The sequence below is a fragment of the Rhinolophus hipposideros genome (assembly GCF_964194185.1).
Source record: "Rhinolophus hipposideros genome assembly, chromosome: 6".
Classification (NCBI taxonomy): Eukaryota; Metazoa; Chordata; class Mammalia; order Chiroptera; family Rhinolophidae; genus Rhinolophus; species Rhinolophus hipposideros.
In genome coordinates this window covers 59,341,213-59,366,986 of record NC_138052.1, presented here as the reverse complement: position 1 = coordinate 59,366,986, position 25,774 = coordinate 59,341,213, and the positions used below count along the sequence as shown (strand labels likewise).

The 25,774-nt window shown below is 32.8% G+C and overlaps 1 protein-coding gene across 1 annotated transcript in view; it reads right to left on the bottom strand.

Annotated features, from left to right (window-relative positions):
• The window catches only part of FSIP2 (fibrous sheath interacting protein 2), a gene marked incomplete at both ends in the record, with an annotated part of 80,587 nt that overhangs the window by 48,713 nt on the left and 6,100 nt on the right, over window positions 1-25,774 (bottom strand). Inside the window, 5 exon segments of the mRNA XM_081050774.1 lie at window positions 7,623-7,729; window positions 17,687-17,776; window positions 20,356-20,482; window positions 23,799-23,909; window positions 24,526-24,667. Of these exon segments, the coding sequence (XP_080906900.1) occupies window positions 7,623-7,729; window positions 17,687-17,776; window positions 20,356-20,482; window positions 23,799-23,909; window positions 24,526-24,667 (577 nt within the window).

Here is a 25,774-nt window from a genome sequence, read left to right as displayed (position 1 = left end):
TTATTTGTGGAATGCACAATTTAATTAATATGTTTCCTCAACATTTATTCATTGATTTGTCTGTCAGTCTTTTCCCACTTAAATATTGTCTAGCAAGACTCCATTCCTGGATTTTAGTAAATACTCGGGATGCAGATGACACAGGGAGTCTTTGTGTAGAACATCTCTACAGGTACACTGGATTAGTGTATGTAAATTATGCAAATATACAATGAATACAAGTTTTAGACAGAAAGAAGGTCCTGGTTACAGAAAGTAGTATTAATAATTAGAGCCAATTCAAAGTCAAGTTTAAATAGTTACTCTTGTTTCTTCCAATAAATGAGTGAAAAATAGGTGCACATGATTTGTATAAAAATTCTTACTTAAATCCTATGAACCTTTCTGAGTTTGTTTCTGTAGATATGTTTTTGTGTGTGTTCAGTTTTGGGAAAAAGTAATGGGAATTAAGAGTGCACTGACCTGAGAAATTAATCATGAAAACAATACTATTTTAAAAGCACAATAGAAAAACCAACAAAAACCTCTTCTACAGTTTCTAATAATAAGCTGCAATGAATATTCTAAAAAAAAAAATTGCCTAGAATTATGTATAAAACATTACAACCATCCTCTTAAAAATAGCTAAGCTTTTAAGAAGGTAAGGAAAATCCTTGAGAGTAAAAAATTTGGGAGAACACAAATCTGGATTGGTAAGCAGTATCAAAGCTGATGTCTGTGCTATGAGTACTGGCCATAACTACAAACTTAATAGCAGATTAGAGGATTTAAAACAGGATATCAAGGGTAAACAAAATGGGGAATTAAAACTAAGAGCCCCTTTTGGAACCCAAAGAGCTACATGTTCTGAGAAAGAGTGGTCTAGAAAAAGGCATGCCACAGAGGTAGCAGTACAAATAAACTGTCTTAGTTTTAGCATGGATAGAGGAAGAAAAGTCATGGTAGGACATATTTTAAAGTGGCATAAAGGACAGCTACACAGGGTATGAAGAATTAAGAGGATCTTGGGACCTCTTCTTGACACGAAATACTCTATTTAATTGAAACTCTTTTCACAAAGCAATAATTAGTGTCTCATTCCTATGGGGCTCAGCCAAAGATCAGTGCACAGTACAGTGTGTGTGGGTGACATGGAATTTCAGAATTGAACTCTGTGCCTGTAAACGTTCCCTAAATAATTGTTGTGTATATGACACCCGTATAATAAAAAGTATTCTTTTTTTTTTTAATTAATTTTATTGGGGTGACAATTGTTAGTAAATTTACATAGATTTCAGGTGTACAATTCTGTATTACATCGTCTATAAATCCCATTGTGTGTTCACCACCCAGAGTCAGTTCTCCTTCCATCACCATATATTTGATCCGCTTTACCCTCATCACCCACCCCCCACCCCCTTACCCTCTGGTAACCACTAAATTATTGTCTGTGTCTATGAGTTTTTGTTTCTCATTTGTTTGTCTTGTTCTTTTTGGTTTATATACCACATATCAGTGAAATCATAGGGTTCTCTGCTTTTTCCGTCTGACTTATTTCACTTAGCATTATTCTCTCGAGATCCATCCATGTTGTCACAAATGCTCCTATATCATCTTTCCTTAACGCCGAATAGTATTCCATTGTGTATATGTACCACAACTTCTTTATCCATTCATCTATCGAAGGACATTTTGGTTGTTTCCATGTCTTGGCCACCGTAAACAAAGCTGCAATGAACATTGGCGTACACGTGTCTCTATAGAGAAATGCTTTTATATTTTTGGGGTAGATACCCAGGAGAGCGATTGCTGGGTCATATGGTAATTCTATTCGTAATTTCTTGAGGAACCTCCACACTGCCTTCCATAGCTAAAAAGTATTCTTGATAGAAAAAAAAATAAAGTACTAAGAAAAAATAATTGTCGTCAAGAACTTGTAAACCCAGCCATAATTATATCCCAGAACATGGGAAAAATACAGTTTTTATCAAATAAAATTTGAGACTTTACTCCCAAAATGCATTCATTAATGATATTTCTAAAGAAAGGATGTAATTCAGGAAGAATGAAAGTTATCCTATAACATAAAATGCAAAAAGGAATGGTAAACAAAAAATGGTAAATACGTTGGTAAATATAAATAAAATTTGGATAAAAAATAGAAAACGTAATTTAACTAGTAAAAATTCAAAACTAAATTATTGGTTAAATATGATATAATGATTAAATTATTCTAACTCGGACTTTTACTTTAAGTATCTATGTTAAAATTTAAGTGTAATTGTCAAAAGAAATATATAGTATACAATTTCCAAACCAGTAGAAGGAAAACTGAATTAAAAAATAAATTTAATACTCTAAAAGCAAGAAAAGAATAAAATATTAAAAAGAAGGACAAACTGAAAGTACAAATAAGGCAGTAAATAATCTCCCAACTATTTATAATTAACATAAACATAAGTGGCTAAAATTCAGTTAAAAGTAGCAAATTGTAAGACTGAATAAAACTAAAGCAAAATCTAGGGGAAGAGTGTTTACAGGAGACACACCTAAACATATAAAGATATTATGATTGAAAGCTGATATAGCTGTATTGATATCAGACATTTTAAATTTACGACATAAACATCGTTTACAATAAAGGACACTGTATAATATGTAATAAGATCCAATTCACCAGGATAACCTTGGATATGTCTAATAACCCAGATCAACAAATTAAAAGCAAAAATGGACAGAACGACATGGAGGAGTTGAGAACTATCTCATCATGTCCAATAATTTTTAGAATAAAGAGTAAAAAAAATTAAGTATATAAAATAATAGAACTGCACAATTAAACATCTTGATTGAATTGGAATTTTTAGAACAGTGAACCCCCAATTGACAACATTCACTGTTTTCAACCACCCAGAACATTAAAAAAAATCATCATGTGTGCTAAGCCAATAAAGCAATTCTTCATAAATTGCTCTCTTTATTAGAGTATATAGACTGTGCTCTCAGTCCATAAAGCAATTAAATTAGAAATCAATCATAAAAATAAAACTAGAAGTCCAGAATGCTTAAAATTTAAAAACTAGTTCATGAATAAAAAATAAGAAGATGGAATTTAGATATGATTTAGAAAAGAATGAAAATGTTGCACAGCAAGGGTTGCAGTACATTTAAAACTCTTACATATCACCAATTGTCACATATTGTTCTAAGCACTTTACAAATATTAACATATTGAATTGCTATAGTAATCTTATGAACTATGTACTACTATTATTCTTATTTTATAGTTGGAAAACTAAAGAACAAAGTTAAATAAATTGGCAAAACATAAATTTTAAGTGTTGGAGTATGGATTCAACTTAGCTAGTCTGGGGTCAGAGTATATGTTCTTATCCATTAGGCATATTGCCTTGCAATCATCTGATCTATAAGGATAGTATATATGATGACTTTAGGCCAATATATTTGAAAATTTAGAACAATTGAATAAATTTACAAGAAAAGTGTAACTTGACAAAAACTTGAAAATAAATAGAAAATATGAATAGTTCTGGATCACTAAAGTAATTAAATCTGTAGTTTAAATTTTTTGTTCACTAAGAGACCTAGGACCAGCTTAAATATTTTGCCAGTGATTTCTATCAAACATTTAAGGAATATATAATTCCAACTCTAGAAATTTCCAGAAAATAATAAAAGAGGCATCACAACTCATGAAGCTGTTGTCATTTTGACAAGAAAACCAGACCAGGATACTATGAGCAGGGAATATTGCAGCCCAACTTCTCTCAAGAACCTAGCTAATAAAATCCTAAAAAAACTACTAGAAAACCTAATCTAAAAGTGTATGAGAAAAATAATACATGATAAATAGAAATAATTTAATCATGCAATGCATCATTGCCCTAACAACAAAAAAATGAGTAAACAGAAACATAGAATACATTTTAAAAAGTCAACATTCACTGATTAAAAAAAAAAAAACTTAGTGAATTACAAACAGAAGGGTATTTCCTTCACCTGGCATTGTTATATACCAAGATATTACAGTAGGCATCATTTTATGGTGAATAATTTTAAGATATGTTTTTTAAAATCAGAAAGAAGATAGAAAGTCCACTTTCATCACTTTCTTTGCCATTTCTATGAAGGCCGTAGGAATGGGAAGAGTACCAGAAATAATTTAAAATTATAAGATTACAAAGGAATTAACAAAGCTTTCATTATTTGTAGATGATATGATTATATTAAAAAACAAGAGAATCAACAGATAAGGAAGAAGAATTAGAGAATTTGGAAAGGTTGCTGGACACATAATTATAATACAGAAATCAATTACATTTCTATAAGCAACAAGCAGTTAGATAATATACCATTTTAATTAACAACAGAAGTATTAAGTACCTAGGAATAAATCTAACAAAAATGTATAAGAGCTATCTGGAGAAAATTACTAAACTTAAAACAAAGTAAAGAAATGTAATTTCCATTAAATAGAGTGACAGACCATTTACATTAATGGGGAGAATCAGTATTCTAAAGATACCTATTCTCCCTATATTGATCGATAGTTTCATTGCAATTTCAAACAACACCTCAGCAGTGTGTGTGTGTATATGTGTGTGTGTGTGTGTGTGTGTGTGTGTGTGTGTGAGAGAGAGAGAGAGAGAGAGAGAGAGAGAGAGAGAGATCAATTTCAAATTTATTTGGAGGAAAGTAAGGTGAGAATTAGCCAAGGCACTCCCAGAAAAGAACAAGAAAGTGGTAGGAGTGGGCAGATGGGACAGAGAGTGTGTTTTATTTTCCTTTGTTGATCTCAAAATCTTATGAAGGATCAAGAGTGTGATACTAGTGCAATGATAGACAAACTGGTGTTTTGGAACAGAATACAGAAATCAGAAACAGATCCACACATATATGGTATCTGAATATATTAATGATATAGCATTCCAGAGTGTATGTGTCACATATATTTATCTACATGTTGTATCTGTCATATATACATTCTGAAACAATACTTAAGACAAATGGAAAGGCATTCAATGTTCAAAGAAAGAGAACAATTAACATTAAAAGTGTCAACTTTCTCAAATGAAAACATAAAATTCCTTCTCATTTTTTGATGTCTCAAATATGTTTCTTTCATAAAGGCTTGCCTGAGTACTCTAGGCAGACCTAGGCACTGTCTTCTCTGTACTTACTCTGATTTGTTTACACACCTACTGTCTCTATTAATATTGGGTTGTGGTTATTGGCATGACTGTCTCCTCACTTCACTGTAATAGCCCTGGATAAGAACCATTGGTTTTCTTCATTCAATATTTAGCACCATACCCGCCATGAAGCAGGAGTTCAATAAATGCTAGTTGAAAGAATGAATTAAAATATTGCATAATTTACTCAGTAGCTGTTGCTGATATTTACTTGATTCACAGACGTAGTTTGATCTTTTGTTTTGTCTTTCACTCCAAACAGCATTTAGCTCCTTCTGTATAATCCAAACAACAAAACAAATATTTTTAAGGTCTTTTTATCGAGAGTTTGAAAATATGTATATATATGTGTGTGTGTGTGTGTGTGTGTATATATATGTATATATATATATATGTATATACATATATATATATATTTAAAATACAGAAATTTCAGATTTTGAGAACTTCCCTAAATTGTAAATTTTTAAGAAGTACATACATTTTGTGATTTTATAATACATCTATCATTTACAGAATTCAAATGTTCATCGTTGTGTCATAGGAGGTCTGTAAGACCACCTACACATTTGGTGGTTGGTTAAGACTCATGGGACTCAATATATTTTTACTCACATCTAAGACTTGTTACAATAAAATGATACACTATAGGATAAATAAAGAGAAAAGACCCAGGCTAAGTCTCGAAAAATCCATGTGTAGTCTTCCTGATGTTCTCCCTCTCCTGTGAGAGGACATGCTTGAGCATGCTTTTTTCTGCAGCAATCAGAAATGCAGGAACATGTGTGCTATGTGTCTGCCAAAGGAAATCCATTAGGAACTTAGCACTCAAGGTTTGTACTGAAGGCTGGTCATGAAGACAGCCTCCAAGCATCGCCAGATTCCAGCTTCCCAAAAGAAAATCAAATTTCCGCAAAAAATTGTTCGCAGTGTCTAGGTATAGTGTACCACCCATTCAGTTAGGAAAAATTCCATATCCATTGGGGAATGTTAGAAAAGCCAAGTTTCCAAACACTGGCCAAAGGACATCCTTGCAAGCAGGCCCTTTTAAAGACAGCAGTCTCAAGCCTCCTACGTTAACACTTTTCTGCAGAATAGTATTCACTTGTATTCCAAAAGTAACTGCACTGATGAGGAAGGAAGTTAGTCAACTCATAAAAACAAAAGCATAGGTGTGTTGTTGTTTTTTTTTTTTTAACAAAGTTAACAATATAGAAAAGTTTAGGCAGAGACTGAAGGCAGAGAACAGGTTTCCTGAATACATGAGGATGTAGCTCTCTAGACCTGTCTGAGAATTCGACCTGCTCAGAGAGGTAAATCCAGGGCAAGAACTTCTCTTTGCTTCCTAGGTCTGAGAGACAAACATGAGCCACCACAGATACATTTTATGACCGAGGAAGCCTATATAGAAAATGTTGAAAACAGGATGATTACTTATAATAAAAAGCTATTTCTTGTAATAAATTAGATACTTGTGGACATATGATACTCATTGGAGATCAATGTGGGTGGCGGACTTCATATACCCATTACCCAAAAAAGGTCAATAATAAAATTTAGGCACTATTTTTTAAGGAGTTTATTTTTTTCCTTTTTTTTTTTTTTTTTTTTTAGTAAAGGACATAACCTTTGAAATCTATTGGACAATATGACAACTTCAAATGTCAAAGTTGTTAAGAAATCTTTTCCTGACTCATCACACTTAATGTAGATATTGACATAGAACATTGAACTGTAAAATGTTTATTTGTAATATAACTCCACTACAAATAAGCATATTATGGTAAACATACTACATTTTAGGAGTTATGCATAATGTAGTGTGCCATATATTATGCATTAGGGATCACAGAAAATGATGCCACTTTCTACCCTAATCAAGTAGAATTCATTTGGAAAGAATTTAGTAAATTTCCTAGTTTATTGAAATCTCTTTCAAACCATGTTAACTCTTTAGCACAGTTTAACCAATTAACACTGTGCTACTAATAGAATTGAAGATGTGATTTTGACTTCTATAATGTTGGCAAGCCATAGAGAAAAAATTGTTACATCTAGCAGCTGAACCCTGAATCTTTGCTGGTAACTTTTCACCAGCAGTTAACTGATCACAGGTCAGAAAAGAATGGGGAGAGATAGTATGGCTGTCCCCGAACAATCCATCAGTACTAGTCAAAGCCCAATCAAAGAAATCCAATTTGATACTTACTCTTAAGGCTGAAGGTACATACTGAACTATCATGATAGCCTATATTTAGGAAGACTACCCTAAGGCTATTAAAATTTTATTATGATTAATTTCAGGGAATAAAGCTATTCTGTATGTTCACTTTATGAATGAAAATTTGTTATACCAATGATGATGAGGTACCATAAGATGGTACCTCATTTATTCTGTTTGCATTTGGGGCATAAAACAGTATTATATACCTCATGCTTTGTAGGACCCAAATGAGACTGTGAAGATCGGGGAATATTTCTTGTGGGTGAAGTTTGAGCTGATGTAATTGAATCTTTAGCTGAGATGTACATAGCTCCTACAGGAAGAAGAGATACATTTAAATATGAGAAGATAATATTGCTGGAACAAGAGTGAATATTAATGAATTGACCTAGTGTTCTCTCTGCTGAGAGCCCACAATCACTGGATTACCATAATAATGGATTTGAGTTGAGGAAGTACCTGAAAGAATACTATGACCTTTTTTGATATTCACAAGTTTTCAGTGGCTCATTATTACTCTCAAGGACAAGTCTGAAATCCTTAACCTCTGATCTTAATCCATTTAATATTATGGCAGCTTAATCCCTGTAACTAACCTCAGACCATGGCCTGAGTTAACTGTTTACTTTTCATTCAGTCTGCAGTGGAAAACCAATAATGACTCAAATAGGGGAATAACCAAAGCTATGTTGGGGGAGATTGCTTTCACAACAAATGTATGGTGGATTAAAAACAGGAGGACAAAACTGGAGGAAGGGTTCTAAAACAGTAGATGATGGAGGAAACAAGGGCAGAAGCTGTGGGCATGGAAAAGCAGAGAGGGCAAGATAAGTTAAGGAGGTAGATTAGGCAGAAAGGGGCTACATTGGAATGCAGAACACAAGAAAAAGGGAGTCAAAGATAACTCAGGTTTTGTTCCTGGGGGAAATAGAAGGATCAGAAGGTGATGAATTAGATTTTACATTGAATTTGAATGTCCACTGAATAGAGGTGTCTGTTATTTTCTGTGTGTATATGTAGGATGTGCATGGATCTTTAGTGACTTCCGGAACCCTAACAAGGCACATAAAAACTTAGTCAATGTACGTTCTGCTCAAGGCTACATAGGAAATAGGATGTATTGTCCATGGGAAATTGATGGCAATGGACCCCATAGGGACCTTCCTGGCTCAGTACCATAACCTACTACACCACAATATGTCAGTACCTTACTTTACCTATCACTATAAATAGCCACAGCAGGGACCCTAACTTTTCCACAGTTTGCAAACTTCAAAAGCCACACTCATCAATCACTCAAATATTTGGGCTAATGATAACATCTATATGCATAAATGAATTTATACCATATTTTATTTTCTAAACAACCATAATATTTATAATCAGGTAGAACAAATACCTTGGAAAACTATATAATGAAACCATAATTATGTACTTAAATAACAAAAAAATTATATTTTTCATTTTCTTACCTCTATCATTGTCAGTACTTGATTTTTTATTTATCACTCCATATTTCTATATGGTACAACATTAAAGAGAAAAGCATTCATGAGTAACAGTACTTCTGAAAAAGATTTTGCTTTCTATCACCCAAATAAAGATTTTTTTTCCCCCTTTATCCCCTCACTGTCTCATAAAAATTGTCTCAGGGAGAATACACCTTACTAACATCATATGCTGTCTTTCACAGGGATCTCAAATGTAACTTGTTCAAAATTGAGTTCAATATGTAGCAATGCATAAATTTGTTCCTCCTGTTCCATATTTTGTTTAAATCATAGAATCCATTCAATGGTTGTCTTAAAAATTTAGAGTCATACAATTTGTCTCAGGGAAATACAATCCAACTCATTACAATCCAATCTAATGCTTAATGAATGCATTACTTAGACTCAGAATTTATCACCCCAGACCCTCTTTTGATTGTAATAACATTTTACTGTGTCTGTGTGGCCCACTAGACAATAAGTCCTCAAGTGATTATGGCTTATTCATCTTGGTATCCTATGTGACTTAATTTCCTCATTTTCCCTTCCTCTGGCTTACCGCAGGGCTTGGCCAATAGTAGATGTTCAATAAATATTAGGTATTAATATCATTATGATTGCTAAATATTTGCTTGGACTGGTTTCTGCTAAATTACATAGTGAATGTAGCACAAAGGTAACTCCACACTTCAGGGAAAGGGATCAGGTCTCATGAACAGACCCCGATATCCCTAACCAATAAGTACCATGCTAATAGTGAAGGAGACAATTCATGGAAGTGAAAGTTAACTAGATAAATTAATAATCACCATACAAAAGTTTGAGACAACTTTATACCTTTTCTTCAGTATTATTATGTCGTGCATCTGACTGAAAAACAACTGGAGCTGCTGAGTTTTTGGCATTCTTTGAACTACTTAGACATTGATGAATAGCATTTACTGCAGGTTCTAAAAATAAATGAAACAGAAACACTGTGGTTTTCTTAAACAAACAACTTGTTGAAGTATAACTGAAATACAATAAACTGTACTCATTTAAATTGAAGTTTTAAAATGTCTACAACTGTGAAACCATCACTGCAATCAAAATAACATTATCACCCTCAAAAGTTTTATCATCCACCTTTGTAATACATCCATCCCTCTCCTCTTACCCCCTCACAACACTGCTCTCTATCTGTCACACAAGATTAGCTTGAATTTCTTTGAATTTTATATGAATGGAATCATATAGTATGAACTCTTGGCTTCTTTTACTCAATGTTGCATGCATTAATGATTTGCTCCTTTTTTTATTTCTGAGAAGTATCTCATGGTATGGATATGTCCCAATTATTTATCCACTCACCTGTATTTGGGTTGTTTCTGGTTTTGCCTCTTGGAACTAAACCTTTATTAACATTCATGCACAAGTGTTTGTGTGAACAGATTTTTTTTTCATTTCTATTGGGTAAATACCAAGTAATGGAATGACTAGATCATATGGTAAAAATGTGTTTAATGCCAAACTGTTTTCCAAAGTGGTTTTACCATTTTACATACCATTCAGCAGCACATTGGCAATTCAATTCTTCCACATATTGTCCATACTTAGTAATCAGAGGAAGGGAAATGGTAAAGAGCAAAGTGAAAAACCAAAGAAGTAGAAAAACAAGAGAGAAAACGAAATAGCTGCTAAACCAGATTGATCAGGAAAAAGAGAAGACACAAATTTTTAGCATCAGGAAAATTAGAGATAACAATACAACAGAGTTTATAAATAATATTTAAAATGATAGTAAAAAAATATTATGAAAAATGGGTAATAATTTAAAAAAATAAATAAATGCCAGGGACAAATTTCAAGAACAAACTACCTAATCTCATTCACAAATAAAATACTATGAAAACCCTGATATGTATTAAAGAAATTAAATATGTAATTAAAAACTTTTCCTCAAAGAAAACTCTAGTCTCAAATGACTTGACTTTGGAATTATACCAAATATCTAAGAAGAAATTAAACTAATTCTACACAAACTCTTCCCAAAAAATTGAAGAGGAGTGAATGCCTCTTCCAAATCATATTTTGAGACCAGGATCATTCTGATGTCAAAATCATTATATGATATTACAAGAAAAGAAAAATCTCAGTCAATATTCCCCATGATCAAATATATAAAAATTATAAATAAAATTAGCTGAAACTAATAATATATAATAAAGGTAATTCATAATGAATAAGTGAAGTTTATCCTACGAATGCAGACTTGGTTTAACATTCAAAAAATAAGTCAAACTAATTCGCCACATTAAGAGAAAAAATAAGAAAATGTAGATGATTATCTCAAAGATGCAGGAAAAAAATTGTGATAAAATTCAACACCCATTCATGATAAAACCTCTTAGTGAATTAGGGATATGAGGTTATGCCCTTTCTCTGATAAAAGCTATCTTCAAATGTCTAGAGCCAATATTCTAATTTATATTGATCCTTTTCCCTTAAGTTTTGGAATGAGATTAGAAAGTATACAGTCACAATTTTGTCCATTGCCATCCTAGAGGTCCTAGCCAGCAAGAACAAGAAATGAAAGGTGAACCCAAATAAAATCCCAGCATGCTATGCAAGGACCCTAGAATAACTAAGTCGCCCTAGAAGCATAAAAAATGTTGGAGAACTCAAACTTTGAAATTTCAAGCTTGTTATAAACCTACAGTAATTAAAGGAATACTGAATTTACATAAGGACAGACAAATAGATCAACAAAACAGAAAAGAATGTCCAGAAATAGGGTCCATCTATGTCTATATCTATGTCCATCTCTCTCTCCCTATATATATCTTTTCAAAGATGCCAATAAAACTCAATAGAGTTTGAAGCAATTGAAGGTGTACAAGATAAGCTTGGGTAATCTTCCTGCTTCCCAGATAGCAAGGAAGCAATAAAAAAACTCTAGGGTTATGTCACAAAGGACTCAAAGAGTTATCCTGAAGCGGCTCCAACTGGTCAGAGAAGTAACAATTTCAGCATTAATAAACACAAGAACGGCAATGTTTTGAAGCACATCGAATTTATTTAAATCTGTGAATCCATAATGGCACAAAACAAAACTAATTGCTCACTGTTGGAAGATGCTACTGAACCAATTCATTCTATTAAAAACTGATAAATGATGGTAAAATATTAAGTATTTTTCTGCCATTCCTAATTATCCTATGCGACAATGTAACCAAGTAGTAGTTGAGGGGAAGTTTGTCTTTATAGAAGTATTCCAACTAATCTACGAGGGAATTATAGAATCAAAGTATCCCAGTTTTGCAGCCCCTAATTATTGAATAGATCCAGGCCTTGAACACAAATGGCTGCTAATATCACAAAGAGAAAAACGAGATGCTACATGCCTCTTAATAGAGACACACACCAACATTTATAAAGCACTTTTGCTAAGGAAATTGAACCTAAAAGTGTATCTAACTAATATTTTATAGGAAATACAGAAGAGATAATGTACAAAACTATACCACATATATAGACTTCAATGTAACTGATATGCTATTGTATCCAGTCTTATGTGACTTTCTTTTTACACTCAGCTTTATGTTTCAGAAGTTTTATCTATGTGCTGCAATCATCAAAAGTCCAGTCTGTGAGGAACTCAACAGGAGAAGCAACTCAGTTCCTTTAACAAATAAACTGTAATTTAAAAAAAGAGAGGGAGGTAGAGAGATATATGGAAAGAGAACCTATAGAGTAAAAGCATTTGAAAAGACAAGAAACTATTGCAGTGTGCGTGAATGTAGGTTCAAAATGACATCAAAATGTTTTTGTGACATTCATGATATGGGAAAGTTAAATAATGATTAAATATTTGATTATATTAAAGAATTACTAATTTGTGCAATGTGATAATGATGGTATTGTGGTTCTGTATTAAAAAATGACCCTTATCTTTTAGATACGTGTTGACATTTTGATGGACGAAATGATATTATGAGTGGGAAGTGCTTTAAAACAATATGGGCAGGGAGAGATCAAGGGTCTAGACCAGGGGTGACCAAACTTTTTTCAACGTTTTTTTACCAAAGGCCATATGCAGTAAAATACACAAACAGCCCGGCCACTCACTCGAGGTGAAGTATGTATTGCCTCACATGGTTTATTTAAGTAAACTAAATATATTTTTGGAATTTGCTGCGGGCCAATTAAAAATGGATTGCGGGCCGCAGTTGGCCTGCGGGCCGCAGTTTGGACACCCCTGGCCTAGACAAAACAAATATCTCCACTGATGAAGTTGAATGCGAAGCACATTTAGGTTATGTTGCTTTTTGTTTAGATTTGAAGTGTTTAATAAGAAAAGTTTTAAAAACAAAACTGTGGAAATATTTGCCACATAAATAAGACAAAATATTAGTACCTTTGCCATCTCTAAAAGAACTCATATAAATTGACCTCAAATAAAAGTTAACAAAATATCAAACCATGAAGTAAAAAATGTAAAATTTATTACATTGAATTAAGAACTTCTGTACATCAAAAATATAAAAATAGAATAGAAGCAAAACACAAATCAGAAGAAATTTGCTGTATATATATGTATGTATGTATGTATGTATATAATAACAAATGTCTAGTATGACTAAAAACATCTTTCAAATTCATAAGGAAAACAACCCAGTCGGAAAATGGACAAGAGATTTGAAAAGATAGCTTCTCAGAAGAGGAAAATGGCTGAGAAATCCTATATCTAGCCGTACAACCCTTAGAGAATCTCTTTTCAATGAATACCGGGAATTATATATGTACAAGAATATTCAGTGCAAGATTGTTCAAATAATAGATACTAATTTCATCAATAGAAAAACAGATGTATAAATTGTGGTATATTTATATAATGGGATAGGGTCAATAATGGAATGAAGTAAAGTGTTAGACAGTACACAGGTAAAACTTCTGAAACAACGCTGACTGTAAAAAGCAAGTCACTGGATACAATTGTATATCAGTTACATTAAAGTATCTTAATAATGGTTTCTATACATATTGTCTATATGTATGTATATATATATGTGTACACATATACATATATAGTCTAAGGATATACACTCATGTAGTAAATATATTTTAAAGGTTATGACAATCACCAGATTTGGATAGCAGTATTCTTTGTGGAGGAAGGAGGTCTGCTTAAGGGAAATTTGGCAAAAGATAAAAACAGTTTAAAGAAAACCAATGAATGCTAAAGTGGGGCGAAACAAAAACAATGAATTCCACACCAAGATACATCCTAAACAAATTGCTGAAAACTAACTTCCTTCCAAAACAAAAAAATCTTAACCAGAGAAAAATGTCACATGCAGAGATCAAGAATTCAAATACTGTAGATATCTCCTCAGAACACAATGAAGTGGAACAACATTTTTAAAGATCTTGGGAAAAATCCTTGTTAACTTACAATTCTGTATCAAGTGAAAAGAGTGTCTTTCGAGAATGAAGGTAAAATCTATTCTTAGAGGAAGGAGAACTAAGATAATTCAGTGCCAGAAAATCTGTTCTAAAAGAGATGTTAGGGAAATCCTATAGACTGAAGAAAGAAAGAAAAAGAAAGGAAGGGAGGGAGCATGGGGAGGGAGGGAGGAAAGCACAGAAAGAAACCTGGGACACCAAAAATTGAAGAGCAACCAAAATGTAAGTATTCAACTAGATATGATAAGACTATTCTTCCCTATTTTGTTATTTAAAACAAAACTTATTACACTGTTTAAGTGGATGTTTGATATATAGAGATATAATGCATAACACAACCAAAACAAAGGTGAAAGAGATAAGGAGTCTTATATAGTGGTAAGGTTTCCACATTTCACTTAAGGAGGTAAAATGTTTATTCATAATTGATTATGAAAAGCTAAGTACATTGTTATCTAGAACAACCACTAAAAAATCTGTACAAAGAGACATAAAAACAATATCCACGGACAATTGAAAACCAAGTTTTAACAATTCCATGTACAATAGTACCAAAAATGAACTGTTTATGTGCATATATAACACAACATATACAAGTTCTCTATGCTGAAAACTACAAAATGTGTATGGAAGAACTTAAGGGCAACCTAAACAGAGATACTATGTTTATGGATTGGAAGATTCTGTATAGTAAAGACTTTTTTCCCCATCAGATTTATCTATTTTTATTTAATTTACTCTATTCAAATATCCCAGCATAATTTTGTAGACAAGCTGATTATGAAATTTACATGGAAAAGGCAAATAAATTAAAATAGCGATAAAAATGTTGAAGAAAAAAAATAAAGTTGGTAGAATTACACCTAATTTTAAGACAATAAAAAGCTACAATAATCAAGGCAATGATGAGGGATAGACACATAGATCAATCAATGGAACAAAATGAAAAGGCAAGTCACAGACTGAGAGAAAATATTTGCAAATCACATATCTAAAAAAGACTTGTATTCAGAATATGCAAATAACTCCTAAAACTCAACAGTAAGAAAACTTCCCTATTAAAAATGATCAAAAAGTTTCAAGATATAACTTCACAAAGCAGTATTTACAACAGGCAAACAGAATATGAATAGATATTCTTCATCATTAGCCATCAGGAAAGTACAAATGAAAACCACAGTGAGATAGCACTCCATCTATTAGAATGGCTAAAATAGAACTTAGTAGTAATACTGATGGTTGCAAAGATGCAGAGCAAACAGACCTCTCATGCATTACTGATGGAAATGCAAAATGTTATAGCCACTCTGGAAAACAGGGTAGTTCTTTATAAACTTTAACATACATTTACCATATATCCCAATAAGTCCTTGTTCATACAAAATGCTGAATACAAATATTGCTAATCTTTCTATCTGTAATCACCAAAACCTAGAAAAAAAATAAATTTCTTTGACTGGTGAATGAATAATCAAACCTTGGTGCTTACATGTAATGGAACACTACTCTGCAATAAAAAAGGAGTAAACTGTGGACATATTCAATAACTTGAATGAATTTCAAAGACATTATGCTAAGTAAACTAAGCCATTATCAAAAGGCCAAATATCATATGATTTCATTTCTAAGACATTCTCCAAGGTGTGGGAGGAACTATAGTGATGGAGAACATATCAGTGGTTACCTGGGGTTATTAGTGGGAGTGAGGAAGGTGTGACTTGCAAAAGGAAAATTTTAGTATGTTGGAACTATTCTTATGTGATTGTAGTAAAGGTCACACAAATCCATACATACATTAAAATTCATGCAATTGTACAAAAAATTCCATTTTGCTCTTAAGATAATTTAAAAACCAAAATAAATACCTGAGGATATTTTTTTGAGAATGAAAACGTACAGAGACAAGGTTAGAAGCAGGGACTATAGGGAATTCAGGGCTCTGAACGCTGCTTGAGAGTTGCTAGTGGCAAAATGTAGGGCAAACTGCCCATAAGAAAAAAAAGGCTGTGACCCTGTCAGAGTTCATAGTTAAGGTTCAGTGATAAAATGGAAAGTAGGAAGGTTTGAATTTGATGAATGGGAAGAGGGGTACTTCTAATAATAAATAACTTGTGATGTCACTGTACATTTCTAAAATTCAAAAAAAAAAGATAGAAATGACTCACATACAACTCTACCCTCTTACAGAGTAGATATACATAGAATACACCCCCTTTCCTATATGTATCAATATAGTTTCAGAATGCATCTTTTAATAGTAGACTATATCTCCCATCTATGCTTAAATGTGTAGGTCTGATTCCTGGACAGTTGTCACAGATAGATTGGTAAATTGGTGAGGCTGAAAACTATATTCCATCTACTATCCTTTCTTTCAATACTACTGAGATTTTTTGACTTTGGTGAGACCAGTTTGAGCTGCATTAAACCCTCGAGTTTTAGATCATTTTGTGTGAGGTAATTGCTTTAGAGACTAAGCTTTTAGTTTTACTGCCTACATTTCAATAGATGTGGGTCTGGTGTAGTCATCGTTGCGTGTGCTGTAAGAACTTATTGGTGTGCTGCACAAAACTCTCTGAACTTTAAAAATGGAATCCATAAAGCTTAGAGTTGAATTAGCTCAATCTCCGTGGTCCTCGGAGTGAAAGGCAGCTTCAGCAAAGGCAACGCTCTCTTTCCCCAGGTTTCTGAGTATTGATGAAACGGAATAATCAAATGACATACTCAGAGAGGAAAGATTTTCATTTTTTCTTTAGATTTTAACTGATAAGGACAAAGAGATTTAAATCTTATACTTTAATTTTTCCCTGAAAATTTAATAGCGACAGGAGATTCATATTGATCAACTTTGAACAGTCTTGTACTTTTGATGGCGTGATATTTCGAGGATTTTTATGTCATTTGGGTTCCTGGTCTAATCCTGTGAGCTCTAATAGACAACGTGAAGTAACACAGTATGAGATAGATAATAAGTAAAGTGATATTTCAGTAAGGTTCATGGTGGCTTTGGAGTTAATACACTTAATTTCTGACCCACTTCAGAGTTTTCTAAAACCATTTGGAGCATCATTTTGGAATTTGTTGGGTTTCATGTACTGTTCATTTAACAGCAATAGACGCTTCATTTTTCTATAATGATGATATAATGTTAAACTCAAAACACTAAATCAGTAACTAGAGATCAAATTCTGAAAGCAATAGAGGTTGTATCATTGTTGGTAAGCATCACTTATTAAAGCAGTCATTTGACAACAAAGAGCACAGGAAAAAGGCCATATAAACTCAGTCTTTTCCTAAATTACTATTTAGTATTTCTTATCACAATATTCATTTACCATGTCCTCCTTTGTTTATTTTCTGGTCACCAATATGATAAATCATCTTTATATCATCATGCACCTTCTTTTTCTTGTTTGGAGAAGCAGCTTAAAGAAATGTAATAAAACATTTATTTTTAATAATGGTGAGATAGAATTATTCAACACAGACTATCTTTTCGTGCTTAAATCAAGAGGAATTAAGTCATATGGTAATTTATATGTGGGATTGTGGGGAAGTATTGGAGAAGAGAGATGTGAAATAGGAAGAAAAACAATTGCTCTTGAAATGGTGCACTTTCAAGGTAAAAGATATACTTGGAGGGACAGAATTTTCCTCTGACAGAGAGAAAAAGCTACACCCACCTCAAAATGTCATGTCCTCTCTACGGGGATGCAAAACCAACATAGCTTACTGGCTGGAAACCCACCAGGCCACAGTACTATTGCAATCCTTGGATGTGCCCCACAGCCTAGCTTAATCAACCATACACATATCTCTCCTTCGTGATAGAGGTGATTATAGTTGTGTTTCTAACCACTCAGGAGGGCAGAGGATCCTCACAGCATGTGTGCTCAGTGGGTTTTCATTAGAAATGTGAAGTGTGAGAGTGATCTGTCTCTCCATTGGAGCAGATTCACTTGATAGTCCTATCACCTCTCATTCTCTCTGCGTTCCCCTTGGAAACCTTCTACTTTGTGGAAGATGACAACATTACTATAGAAGTATAATTCAATTTCATTTATGAAATAGATATTCTTCTGTCGCCTTGACATTATAAATCAAATGCATTTACATTCTACTTCTTCAATAGAAGGGGATTTGAGGTAGCAATGTTTAAAATGTCTACTTGAAACTCTTTTCCTATTAAATGAGAAAGATAACAGTTGAAAATGTAGGGATGTATATAGTTACTGAAGTGATTTCTTTTCTAAAACATGAGATTGCTGTCATTATCTCAATGAGCTTAATAGATTGAATTAGGTCATTCAGCAAACATATATTTAATCTATACTTACATACATACAGTACTAGATGCTCTGTGAAACACAAAAGTGGAAGTTACATTATTACGGGTGATTAAGACAGTTGGAAGTATATAAGTGTATGATGAATGACATAAAGTACTATAGGGATTCAAAGGAGCAATATCTTCCTATTAGGGTTATTAAGACAGTTTTTATGGAGCTTCATTTACAGTAGAGCTTAAGAGAATAATACGATTTGGATAGATGGACAGTGAGCATGTCATTCCAAGCTGAGAAAATTGGATAAAGGGAGGCACAGAAGTATGAAAGTTAATTTGTGTTTTAGGAATGGTCAGTAGTAGTCTCATTTGATTGGACAATGAAATAAAGTGAGTGCTTATTATGGGCTAGAACTTTTAGGTTCTTTATGGGAATTACTTAGGAGTATTATCTTTGTTTTCAGATTCTGAAACTGGGTCAGAGAAGTTAAGTAATTTGTCTAAGCTACAGTGTTTCCCCGAAAATAAGACCGGGTTTCATATTCAGTTTTGATCAAATAGACTCATTAGGGCTTATGTTCAGGGGATCTTATCCTGAAAAATCATGGTAGGTCTTATTTTCCAGTTAGGTCTTATTTTTTCGGGAAACATGGTATTAACATGGCTAGCAAATCGTACAGCAGGACATAGACTTCAGCAGTGTGGCTCATGCATCTATGCATGTCACCCCTATATCAGAGCCTTTCTTTGGCTGCCTTTCTTCAAGAAGGTAGTGTGAAATAAAGTTAAAAAGTTAGGTGTGGGTTGGACTCTAAATGGCAATGAATGTTTGCCTAAGAAGTCCAAGTTTCATTTTAGAGGCAATGGGAATCTTTTTAGTTTCTAGGCCAGAAGTAGAAACCCTCAGAAAAGAGTTTTAAGTGTAATTAGGTAGCAGTTTAAAATATGGACTTGAGGTAGGTAAAAATAAGAGCCAGTAGAGACTAGCTAATAATGTACTGGAGTGAAATAGGTAGGTTCTCACCTAGATGTAGGATTAATAGGACAGAGATAGGATTGATGGCATGCTATGATGATAACTGTTTGGAAGATGATCGTGTTCTTTCCTGTTACTATGTAGTCACAGATAATTAAAACAAGTCTACAGTTTTACATTCTGGCCATGCAATTTTAATTAATATCATTAATTAATTTAATTTCATAAAGCCCACTATAGTCTTATGTTATACACAAAAGGAAGCTAGGAGAGATTGTTCCTATTTTAAACTTTCTTCATTTCCTTCTTTATTTTCCTTACTTTCCCTCCTTCTGTAACTCCTTCCTTCCTTCTTCCCTTTGTTTTTCTCTGATACTGTCTATTCTTTCTGACTGGCAACATAGCAGAACACTGTGTTGGTATATGATAGCAATTATCTTACACACATTTTTTTCAAGTTTCAGTAGCAAAAAATACTTATTTTGAATACAGTGAAATTAGTGAGAACTGCAGTATAGGCAAGCTTGTCCACTTAACCACCTGATAAGATTATTTTAGTTTATTTTAAGTTTTACCAATATGTCTACTTTCCAACTTGAACTGTAATAGGGAAATGCCTACAACTATGCCTGGTATAAAGAAAATAGTTAAGTGTAAGCAAACAAAGTTTTACAAAAGTATTTTTATATAAATACATAGATAAGCACTTTATACCTAGCTATATCAGATTTTAGTGTTCTTACATTCAAAATGTGTTCCACTTTGTCCTCTATAATCCAATGTATTTTTTCCCATGTCTTCTCTTTTAAAGCCATTTTCTTGCATTTTTTGTAAATGATAAGCCATTTTTTTCTCTAGAAGGGCTTGTTTCTAATATATTAAAGAAAATATATTGGTTAACATCACCTTGCTATTTAGAAACACAAAACAAATATTTATAATATGATAGTATATTGGAAATGAACAGTCATTCCTGTCTTGTGACTTGCAAGGTTATGCTGAGTGCAAATTTGGGATGGTAGTAAGGGGTAAATTTTCATCTGTGGTCAAACATGAAGAATATATTTAACCCATAGAGGCAATTTACCTCACTGCACACATTTGGGGAACTAGTCCAGTTTCAGATCAGAAATGGTCTTTTAATCCATAGCTACACTGGTGAGTTCAGGGAATTTTTAAATCATCTTCAATTAGAAGATGCCTGAGTGACTTAACTACAAGTCACTCAGGCCTACCGTAGGTAAACATAATATAATATGTAAAATGTGACTTCCTTTTGTAAATCTCTGGGCTAATATTGATCTTGGATATGCCAGAAAGGATATAATCGCACATAGAAAGAACCCCAGATATCCTCAGATGATTCCCTAGAGTATTTAGTAAGAGAATAGATCAGTACTGTGAAATAGCTACCCAAGGTCACAGACAGGACCATCCTAAAGAATTAGAGAGAACAGTGCTCAGCGCCTACCTATCATGTCTACTCTCACCAGCCACTTTGAAAAATTCCGTAAGTCACAGGGCATTAGGTAGAGGAATAAAATGGGTCTTGCCTCAGTATTGGGGAATAACTAGTCCCTGATTGAATATGGTTATGGCCCCATCTAACAAATCTTAAAATTAAAGATTTATTTGAAAGATCTTAAAATAAAAGCAAGACCTATAACAAACTGTTTCCAAATAAATTATTTACATCCAAGAAAAAAAGCTAAAAGTATTATAAGAATATGAAAATATTCAACACCCCAAAAGTAAAATTCATGATATATATAGATTAGATTGGATCTGGCATCCAATTAAAGAATGCCAAGCATGTAAAGAAGCAGGGAAATATGACCCATAAAATGTATAAATTAATCAATCAAAGTGACCCAGAAATGAACATTAAAACAGATCACATAACTGCATTCCACATATTCACAAGGTGAAGCAGACATGAAAGATATAAAACGGACCAAAATAAATTTCTAAAATGTGTGAGATAAGTAATACAGAGGATATATTACGAGCAGAGTAGACAATGCAAAAGAAGAGGAGAGAGGGGACAAACAAAATATTTGATGATAATGTTCACTATCACTGCTTATATTCTACATTATACTGGAGGTTCTAGTCAGTGCAATCAAGCAAGAAATGAAATAAGAACATAAGACAATTTGAAAAGAATAAATAAAACTGCCTTTATTTACTGGCAAATATGATAATCTATGTAGAATATCAATTGACATATGGAAAAAAAACAAGAACTATTAAGTGATTTTAACAATGCAGGCTATAAGATGAATACAAAAATTGCTTTTCTATATGCTAACATCAAATAATCAGAATTCAAAATAAAAATGCAAATTATAATAGAATAAAAATTATGAAATACCTAGGGATGAATCTATGAAAATGATGTGTAAGACCTGTACACTACAAACTACATAACATTGATAAGTTAAGGAAACCTATAGAAATGGAGAGACATACTTGAGCTAATAAGTTGGAAAATGTAGTATTGTGAAGAGATCAATTGTGTCTAAGCTAATCTATGGAGTCAACAAAATTCTAATTAAAATTTCAGCAAGACTTCTTGGTAGAAATTGACAAGGTGATTCTAAAATTTATATGGAAATGTTAGAGGGCTTAGATTAGCCACAACAACTTTGAAAATGAAGAACAAACTTGGAAGGCTAGCACTACTGATTTAAAGAATTATTAAAGATACAAGAATCAGTAACTCAAATTAGACAAATAGGTCAGAGAACAAAAAAAGAGTGATAAAACTGATTTTTCTGACAAAAATGCAAAGATAAAATCCTTTAAAGATTTTTATAACTGTAATTTAAGCTCATAATTTGGAGTAAAAAATATATATAATGTCAAATCTGAAAGAAAGAGGCATAAAAATAAGAAATATACTCACATGAATTGAAAGCCTCTCATATTAAAAAAAATGATTTTAAGAAACACAATTTAGAATAACTCCATTGGAAATATCAATACTTGAAACAGCTTTGCCATTAACATGGCTTGAGCAGCCTGTAGTGTCACCCTGCCTCCAGTTTGTGATCATGTCTAATGGGCACACCCAGTGCCCAGAATTTAATTCATCACACTACTTGCTACTAAAATTGGCCAGGATTCATTGAACAATAATTGGCATCTGGCAAAAGTTCAGAGCAAACCTGGGATATTTTGTAGCTCTCCAAAAACAGAGATACTTTGGGGATATTTGGAAGAAAAAAAAAAGCCAAAATGGAGGGAACTCACACTGAAAAAAATTGGTGAAAAATTGAATGTTAGAAAATAATAATTACAGTAAATTAAAATAAGCTGAACTTGCCATATAGTATGAACAGTGAATCCCTGACAATACTAAAAGATACATGTAACAAAAGTAGAATAAAACACCATGCATATTTCAATTTCCAAAATTTAAAAAACTTGCTACATAGCAGTATATATAAATACAACCAGATTATGTAAATCTTACATTTACATCTAGGTTTGTCAAAAATAAACTACCTAAGATGATTTAGAATTGTAGACCAACATTTATTGACATCGAAAGTTGTCAGTATTATTTTATTAAATGAAAAAGCGATCTACAAAAAGCCTATGAATTTTAATAACATAAATTTATTTATTTATTTAAATATATAAACATTCATAGAAATTTTGTGCAAGTGTATGTGTGTGCATGTTTGTTATGTAGTGTGTGTGTGTGTGTGTGTGTGTGTGTGTGTACGCACACCAGTAAGTTAATAGCATGGTGCTGGAATTAAAACTGATTTCTTCTTTATACTGATTAGACTCTAAATCATAAAATATTATATATCATTTAAAATTAAAAGCAGTTATTCTAAAAAATTAACTGGTGGGGAAAAATTGAGAACATTTTCCAAGAAATTTTGATTCTAATGAAAAGTCAGTTATGTCATTTTTTTTCTATAGGAATTACAAGTATAGTTTGTGGTATGAGATAAAGTCAAAAGTAGTTAGATCAAATAGTAGGGTAGTACTTTTTATATTATAGTCAAAATATAATATGGTCAAAATATAGTAAAAAGTTTAATAACTTTCAGTTTTCTATAAAGCATTATCATTTTGGGTAACAGATCCATCGTCATCTTATATAGTTAGTATACTTTCAAAAATCAAAACTAGCGAAAGCTTTTCCCAAATTAGAGGTTAAACATACCTTCCTGTCACTTTCTTCTTTGCTTCTACGCCGTTGTTCCTCTATCCTAGCTTCTCTTTTAACGTCTTCTCCAATCTTTGTCAGAAGTAACATCTCTTTTGTCTTCCATTCCTACAGAGCAAAATGTTACTGTATTCAGTGCTTACAGTAAACCTCTGTATTTTGTCCACCATCAGGAAACAAATTAGAAGTTAAGGGCCTACCGGAAATCAGATCAAGCATACTGAAAGTCATACATTGGCTTTCGAATGGGCTTTCCGTACTCAGATTAGGAATGCAGGCATGGTTAGGTTTACTAAAGCTAAATTTTTAAAACATGGCCCTTGGGGTGGCCGGTTAGCTCAGTTGTTTAGAGGTGGTGCTGATAAAAGATAACACCAAGGTTGCCGGTTCCATCCCCGAATGGGTCACTATGAGCTGCGCCCTCCTTATTAAAAAAAAAAAAAAAGGCTCTTCCTGTACTGAAGGCTATATGGGAGTTAAATAGTGTCTAATAACTTTCACAATCATCTTTAAGAGAATCATCTTTAAGAGATGATTATGACTCATATATATAGTATTTAGTTTGTGGTGTCAGCTTCCTTGTTTTACATGAGGTAAGATTAATGTAGGTAAATTATTTAGACCTGAAATAACTTCAAGAAGTATAATGCACAGCTGAAATTATTTACAAATAAAACAACTGTACACAAATTTTCTTTCAATATTTTAGGTTGATGTCTCTTACCTCTTCAATTTTTCTACGAAGACAAAGTTTTCTTCTTGTATCTTCCCGCTGTCGTCTTTCTTCTCTATCCATCCGCAATAGGTGCTGCTCCTCGGCTGCGCGCTCACGTTGTTCTAATCCCCTACTTATCATATCCAAATATCTATTTAAAAGTACAAATGCAAAGAAGATGAATTGGGTTTTCTCCCTTAAAATGTCATCAACTGCTTTGATATGCCCAAACCACTTCCTTGCTTGCTTTTTATTTCTTGAATTATAGGAATTTTATAATTTTCTGTCAGCTCTGTTCATGGACCTGTAAGCTAGCTCTCACCATATTTTAGTTGTTATACAGCTCTCTCTACCATATAAGTGTCTGTTCTTATGGCCAAAACAATGGTAAAATGTGGAGCAAAGTCATAAAAAACATTTTGCATAGTAAATATTCATAACAGTAGGTTTAAGAATATGAGTTTGCAGAGAAGTCTGAAACAACTGAAACAGTTATTTCAAATCTAGAATAAAAAACAGATTTGAATTTCCTAAGAAAAAGATGTATACTGTGTACCATGTATTTTACAAAGTCTTGAACAAATCTTGCATTGATGGTCTGGGTCTCTGGTATGTCAATATGCATTATAGAACTACCACAAAATGAAGCCAAGGAATATAAAAGTCATGCTATGTAGCCCAACCTCTTACCTTAATGAAGAAGGACATAAAAGAACTATAATATCCATTCACTTCCTAAGATATGGGCTTGACCACAGAATGGTAAAGATTGAACATGAGTAGGTCATACATGAATAGTTTACACATTTTCTTTTTAGGGACCATGCACATTTCTATCAGCCTTATATAGTTATATTAAACCTCCATTTTTGACTTTGCACTAACTTTCTCAAACTTAATGCTGTCAGCCCTTAAAGATGAATCATAAAAAGCTATTGCTAGAGGCATGTGCTAAAAGATAACTTCCCTCCATCTGCAACTATAGGAAGGATTTGGATCTGATTCATTCCTCAGTTTGAATTACCCCTTGGACTTCCAGAAACCGTGTCTTCTCTGGTAGAAATTGTTCTTCATAGCCTTGGCACTAAAGTTTCCTATTCCTGTGCCTCTTAGTCTCCCTTTTTTTCCATACTGAGGGCAATAGTGGATTTAGGGAGTGTCTAGTACTTTTTAAAAAAGCTTAACTTCAATTCTTTCTAGTATTTTCCCAACTTATTTGAGTCCACAATATATACATAAAATATGCATTAACTTCGAT